Raw genomic sequence first — 7,847 nt, forward strand, 5'->3', positions numbered from 1 at the left:
TTTTTCCCCCCCCCCCCCCCCTGTCTATTGCTCCTCTGGGGTGAGAACTCTGCCGTCTCCTTCTCGACTAAATACGTGCTTTGGTGATAGGGCGCGGCCACAACGCCCCACCATCACCCACTCGGAGGGATTTTGTCGGCGGACGACGAGCCCTCACTCGTGTCCGCCACATCTCCGCGGATTTCTAACCCAAGAGGAATGGTGGTTCCTTCTCAGGTTTCCGCCGCCCTGAGGTGGCTGCGAGGAGGGTATCTCCTCCGTGTCACTCCCTGGACCGAGACCCTCCCCCCGGCAGGGGCATGTTAACTCGGAAGTGTTATTCCGACCCCTCTCTCCCGGCCGAAGAGCCGACGTAATCCATCGCTGTGAAGGGGAGGGAGGTTCGCGTAATCCGCTAGAGTCTCCCTCTTTCCCTTCCTGATAGCGGAGACCGTGTACGGCCTTTACTCTCTTTCAGTGACCTCCTTCGCAGACATTACTGCAGAAGGAGGCCACCGTTCTCCAACTCTGTCTGCCGTTGACCATGCTTCTAATCACAACCGGCAGCAAGAGATCTTGCTCAATTGTGGCCCGTAGAACACAGCGCTACCCTTTCCAAGCTGAACACATCTTTAAGGTATGCTGCGCCGTGTCCAAGACCGCTCTACAGTGATGACAGCTCGTAGTTGGTTTGCGACCTATTCGACATAGGTACCTTTCGAATCATCCATGCCTGGAGAGTACCTGCCTCCGGTGGAAGGGCATTTAATCTAATCTAATCTTTTTTTTTGAGAGGAAATACATTACGCATTACGCACGACCTTGCCCTCGGGAGAGGGCCGCGGGTTATATGTGGTTCTCGCCTTGTCCCGTTAACATCGAAAAGAGGTATATCCATTAGAACCCCTGCCGTGGCCGTCGACGAGCGAGATGTTGTGTTGTTTCTGGGATCGCTTTTCATATTCCATCGGTGCCCTCCTCCCCCGTTTCCCAAGGAAAGTCCCATCCCTGGGGCATGGTGTTCTGTCACCCTTGCCAAGTCTATTAGTGGCACGGTGTGACCACATAACTGCGTCACCTCCCTCCTGAGTCGCGTTGACAGGAGAGATGTACCTTCGGGCACCCCTCTGCGACTCGAAGGGGAGGAGGCCACGATAGGGCGCATATAGCCCGTCCACAGCTCTCCCGAGGGCCAATCATGGTGGACTAATCGACACCTTCGGCATCGGGACGAGCCAAACTGAAGGCCCGGGTACCGACCCAGCCGTACCACCTTTTTACTGGCGTTCGGGGGAACGGCCCCTACGATGGCCGGGAAGTCTGCAACGCCCCCCTCCCTTCACGTCTTCCCGGTAGCCTATAATCAAATCTAATCTTTTTTTTTGTCGCAGGGGAAATGCATCATGGGAGGCCTGAGGATTATGCGAGACTCACCTCCTTTCATTAGCATAAAAAGGAAACATAAAACGCCTTCAGTGGTCGTCGGCTAGCGCGACGTTGGAGGCTCCGGGATTGCTTTACGCATGCTACCGGTGCCCCTACATCCCGTACGCTGTGGTCTCCCTGAGGAGGTCCCGTCCCTGGGGGGACATTGTTCTATCCCTCCTGCCGACACAATTCAGCGGCGGGATGCGATCACCTCTCATGTCGCGTTAACAGGAGGGCATGCACTCCCGTGCACGTCCCCCTGCGGCCCTGGAAGAAGTGAAAGGGGCTTACTCCTAGAGGCGCGCGTATTCGCACCTCCTTCCCCTCCTTCTTTCTTTCGCTCGACGAGCAGGGTCGGCGTGCGGATCTTCCTCGAGCCTTCCCGACCCCGACTCCGCTCTGCGACTTCCTTTTGGGACATGACTGTCTCGCAAAAGGATACCATTGCGCCACATGCTTCTTCGCTGCCGATCATGTTTCTTACTATGGTCAGCAACAAAAGATACTTCCTTATCTCTTCCTTCTTCTGTTTCTCTCTGTAGTCGTCGTACGCTCGAAATAGCGCCAGAGATGTCACTTCTAAACGGCATCTCTGAGCACCATCTGGAGAGAGGAAATTGTCGTGAGCGTGAAGTATCAGGTAGCTCAATGGTTTAGAGCAGTCGCCCGGCAAACAACCGGGTTCGAGTCCCGGCCTAGCAAACCGCGCTTTCGATAACCGCGTTTCTCTGTCTGAAACGAATACATTCATATCCCGAATGCACGATGTCCAGCAGCCATTTAGTATGCCCTCCTCTTAAGATGTGCTGTGCCGTGTCCTCCGTTTGGCCGTACTCGTAACATTTCGTCGTCACCTCCCGGTCCGGTATTCTACACAGGTACTCCCCGAAACAGTCATGTCTGGAGAGCATCTATAGCCGGAAGAAGAGTCTATCTCGCCGCCGCTTGACCCACTCTCTCAGTACAAGTCGAACAACCCCGACAGCTCTGAGGCTAGCCCTAAATCTAATCTAATTGAACCTAACCTAACCTAACCTAATCCAAATAGTTTTTATTGATTTTTTATATGCATATATTTCATAAATGTACATAATATCTACAAATTACGTTTCATTTATAGATCTTCTTTAGTTAATAACTTTTTAATAAGCAGTCAGTGACAGCTATAATTTCAGATTGTTATTCGTGGTTATGACGTTAATAATATGTATCAAAATCATGATTATTGCGGACGGCTGAAACTTGGTTTAATAACACAGGTCCACAAAAAAAAAAAAGTTGTGTGTGCTGGGAGTGCCACTATATTTTTTCTATGTATTTTTTCCCGCTGAACACGAATCTGAAGTCAGAATTGGGGGTTAATGGGCAAATTGTTTAGAAAACCCATAAAAACGATAAAAATCGTGATCCAATAATTTTTTAAATATGATACTCATATCCTTATATTGTTCGTCGTTTCCGTTTATCTTCAAAAGATCTATGTAATGGATTTCTGCTTTGCTTTTTTCCTTTTTTGTTTGTTTCTCTTTGTAACATCCAGCAGTAATCTGCAAACATGTTTACATCCCATTGTCCCTGAAATCTTCGTTCAAATTCTTTCAAGTCTTGATGAAATCTTTCTCCTTGCTCTTCACTAAAATCTCCATTGTTTTCTAGAAATTTATCTAGATGTGAATCAAGAAAGTGCAACTTTAAATTCATCAGACAACCCAAATTTTGGAAGTTTTCTATCATTCTTGCTACAATGGTTTTGTAATTGACGGCTTTAGTATTACCCAAAAATTTAGTGCACACTTCTTTGAAACTTATCCACGATGCCTTTTTTTGATCAGTCATCGTTAAAACAAATTCCTAATTTTTGAATAACTTCCGGATTTCAAGTCCATCGAAGATTTCTTCTTTCAGCTTTGCATCAGATTTGTGATTAAATACTGTACGCAAATGTGTAAAGGATTTTCCTTCTTTATCAAGAGCTTTCACAAATTGTTTAAATAAACCAAGCTTTATATGAAGAGGAGGAATGAGAATTTTTGATGGATCGACAAGCGGTTTTCTTATTATATTATGTGATCCAATTTCAAAAGAAGATCTCGAAGGCCACACTTTCTTTTTGTAATGATTTTTTCGATCCCTACTGTCAAACATACACAAATAACATGGATACTTTGTAAATCCAGATTGCTGCCCGAGTATCATTGACAAAATTTTCAAATCACCACATACTTGCCATTTATGTTCTTCATATTTTATTTTTTTCAGGAGGGTTTCAAGATTAAATTATTCTTCTTTGAGTACAGTTGAGTGGCCTAAAGGTAAAGAAGCAAACTTATTAATGTTGTGGAGAAGGACTGCCTTAAGGCTTTGTTGTGATAAATCAATGAATAACCTCCATTCCTCAGGTTTATATAAATTTGACTTTAATTCATCGACAAGTCCTTTAACATCTGTACAATAAAGTAAATTTTCATCTTTTTCAAAATATTGACGGAAAGCTTCTTCTCGGTTTCGATAAAATGAAATCTTAGTACCTTTCGTTAAAAGGTTCTTCTTCTTCATATCTGAAGCCAGTAGTTCAGCAACTTCTTTCGATAGTTTAGCTTTTCTGAATAGATCGTTTAAATGTTTTTGATCGTACTTCTGAGGCATCCGTTCTTTGCCAACAGGAATGTATTCTTCTTCACTGTCAGAAGACTCTTCTTGCTCAATTTCATCATCATCTTCTTCATCAATAAAGTTTAGATTTTCTGGATCCACATCGACTTGCATAGCGTCTGATTCACTTACAAGACTGTCTCGTGACTCATCATCTTCTAAGCCTCCTATTACTCTCATTACTGCTTGTTGGGCGCTTGATACAGAAGCAGAAACAATTTTATTTTTGTGAATCTGTTGCACGCCTCTTACATCTGTCATACAAAAATAGCAATCACTTGAATCGAGTGGTTTTTTCCATATTGCTGGAGTTTTAAATTTGAGCTTGTTTTTATCTTGATGCTTTTGAAACCGGTCGATCATATTGTAACACGAACCACATAGAACATTAGGAATTCAATTTTTGAGATGTAGGGAGACTTTCATATCAAAGCACTTTTCATATAAAGTCACGAGTCGATCTGTGATTCGCTTGGCATTTTTTTTTTCTATGTATTTTGCACAAACGTAACAAAAGACATTTGGATCTCCAGAACATTCGTGACCGTCACAAGTACTAGAAGTTCCTGCAAAGTATTGAGTAGAAAAATCATCGCAATCCATAAAGATAAGATAAACCCTGCACGCTAGAATTCCTGGCCCGATCGCAGGTAAGTCCGCCGTCCTAGGGGTGATAACCCTCATACCTCCCCAGGCCTAAGTATGAGAGCTTTCCGACTTTGACGAGGACAACGTCAACTCGTCGTCGGACACACTACGGCATCATCCTCATATTCTAGCGCTTCTCTGCAAAACAGCGCGCCTTTGCTGGCTTCGATACCACGAAATGTTGACTGAACGAATCATTCTACACATCCCATTAAAGGGCAGTTGTCATCGCAGTCTAAACACTCCGTGGTAGCAGGTTTCTGATGGTACTTGTACCAATCGTGTAAAAAAAAAAAAAACAAAATTGTTTTACCTATTTGTGGCCAAGAAAAAGGCACCATGGGATGTAAACTAATATGTTTGCAAAGTACTGTTGGATCTTACAAAGTATTATTCAAAGAAAATTACTATTATATTTAAAAAATCACTGGATCACGATTTTGATCGTTTTTATGGATTTTCTCAAAAATTTGCCCATTGACCCCCAATTCTGACTTCAGATTCGTGTTCAGCGGGAAAAATAGATGGAAAAAATATAGTGGGATCCTCAGCACACACAACTTTTTTTTGTGAATCTGTGTAATTTAAATATTTACTTGGTTAAAATATTATCAAAGCGCTAGAAAAGAATAGAATTAAAAATATGAAAGTTAAAATTCATCTAGTCGCTAGCAAATACAGATACCTATTGTTCTTTGAATATAATGGCAGTTTAAAATTCATATTGGCCTTATCATGTAAAAGTAATATGCAAGATTCATATTTGCGATTAAAATTATATCCTCATTATTTTTTATAGTTGTAAATCTACATATTTTTTATGTAAAAAATAAATAAAATATAAAATGGATATTTACGAAATGTAATACAAAATAACTTATTCCTCCTATACTAGGTTATCAGCATGAGATTACTAGGCAAACGACCGGATTTGAAATTAAAATCTGTCACGATAATCCACAGTTCCACGACGGAAACTGTGCGACTTCCGCCAGAAGGTACAGAAGGAGTAACTGTACATCCGCCAGCAGTGCGTGCCAAGCTTCCTCTTAACAAAAAGGTCCGAGAAAAGAGACGCAATCGCAAATATAAAAATGATAATCATGCCGATAAGGCCAATAAGGTAAGATTATTTATTCTAAATAATTAACTGTAATTATATGTAACTCATTAATTAACGTTTATTGCTAACGTCAGTTGCTCTAATAAATAAGTTGAAGTATAATCATATATATAATCATATATAATCATGTACAGAATGTTAAAAAAAAGTATCCCAAACTTACAAAGTAGATAGTACTCATTATACTGAGTAAAAATATGTAGTAAACATGAGTCGAAACATCAACCCTTTCAAAGATTGCAATTATATTTTTATATTTTCTAATACCCAGACAGCACAAAGACGTTTTAAAAACGTATTAAAAACGTATGTACTGGACGTTGTATACGTATTTAAAACGCCCATTTCAGATCCACAAATGTTTTTAGGACATTTTAAAAACATCCGTTGTTATTTTTATGGATGTTCAAAAGACATTATTAAGAATTAAGGACCCATCGGATCAAAACTGGACGTTCTTAGAACGAAAATAGAATGTTTGTAATTTTGAATATTGAATGTTCCTAACCACCAAAAGAATATTTAAAAGACATTTGAAAAAGCATTTTTAAAAACGTTAAAAATAATGAGATACCCAGACAGCACAAAATATTTATAAAATATTTACAAAATATTTATAAGATTTATTTGAATATTTTATAAATATTTACCAAAATATTTCATAAATATTTTTATAATCTTAGCTTCAATAAATCATAAATATTTATCATCAATATTATGAAAATATTTATTAAAATATATACATTTATATACTTTCTTCTCGTTTCTGAACTTTTCTTAAATTTTTAAAATATATATATTCTTAGTTTTCACTTTATATTGTTTCATACGTTACTTAATTCGAGTTAAATTTAATTCGAAAATTTGCTTACCACTGCCGAGATTCAAACCTGAGACCTCTGGTTCTTGAGTCATTCATTTTATCTACTGCGCCATTATCACTTTTAATGTTTGAAAAAATGTTTCCTTTTTTAATATTTAATAAAAGTTTGACATTCATTAAATATTAAAAAAAACATAACATTTTTCCAATCCGTTAAGGAAAACATTTTTTAATGAAAAAAGAGAATTTTCCAGACAGCACACAATATTTATGATAAAGATTCATAAATATTTAAGTCGAATTATTTTTTAAAAATTAATATTTTATTTACATAAATATTTTATAAATATTTCTATACATAAAGAAAAAAGCATCAAAATCTTTATTCAAAATATTATTAAAATATAGGCTAAATATTTTATACAATATTTATAGTAAACAAAAAATAAAGATTTGTAGTAATATTTTGTAAATATTTCTACAAATAGTATACATAAAAAAATAAATATAATTATTTATAATAATTAAATTAATGAAAAAATAATAAAATCGAAATTTAAATTGGTAATGTATACTGAAAAAATTCTTTAAATTAAAGAAACATATTTTGTTAAATATAATTTCTAAACTTAAAAAAGTTGAGAAACGCTTTGTATTGTATACATATGGTATATTCATATATGAAAACAAATGATTTATTTAAAAGAAGAGAATAGAAATGTTTTAAATATAAAATGTATGTTTGAAAAATATGTAAAAAGTATATTTAAAAAAAATTAAAAAATATTTTTTTTCTTGTTTGTTTATATTTTTACTTGTTTCAAAAGTAAATAAAATACAAATAAATTATTTTGTAAATTTAAATAAATTGTTTTCTGATAATAAAAGAAACTTTAATTTAAAATAAACCGAAATAATAGAAAGCTCCTTGAATAGATTAATTAACAATGAGATTTGATACGGCACATAAGGAGCAAGCACGGATGGCTTAGTGCTATTAAATACTAATATTACTTTTTAATATTAATATAATTATGGGAGGATGACTCTTTCGTTCTCTCTCAACTTACATCTTAGAGAATTTATAAACATTGTATTGCGAGATTACTGTCGAAGCCTCGGTGGCCGAATGGAAAGGCATCCCGCCCGGAAAGTGGGAAGGTTCCAGGTTCGAGTCCTGGCGGAGGCAGTTTT

At 37.7% G+C, this 7,847-nt stretch overlaps 1 protein-coding gene and 1 non-coding gene across 2 annotated transcripts in view; both read left to right on the top strand.

Annotated features, from left to right (window-relative positions):
* Window positions 1–7,847, top strand: part of LOC116852364 (disintegrin and metalloproteinase domain-containing protein 10) — a gene marked incomplete at its 5' end in the record, with an annotated part of 339,156 nt that overhangs the window by 302,085 nt on the left and 29,224 nt on the right. Inside the window, one exon of the mRNA XM_032832640.1 lies at window positions 5,603–5,830. Coding sequence (XP_032688531.1) covers window positions 5,603–5,830 — 228 coding nt within the window. The remainder of the gene's footprint in view (window positions 1–5,602; window positions 5,831–7,847) is intronic.
* Window positions 7,769–7,842, top strand: Trnas-gga. The gene has a single exon. It is a non-coding gene; the product is annotated as a tRNA-Ser (tRNA).

Source organism: Odontomachus brunneus, unplaced genomic scaffold (genome assembly GCF_010583005.1).
Source record: "Odontomachus brunneus isolate Ranch 3 - 2012 unplaced genomic scaffold, Obru_v1 Obru_scaffold_219, whole genome shotgun sequence".
Lineage (NCBI taxonomy): Eukaryota > Metazoa > Arthropoda > Insecta > Hymenoptera > Formicidae > Odontomachus > Odontomachus brunneus.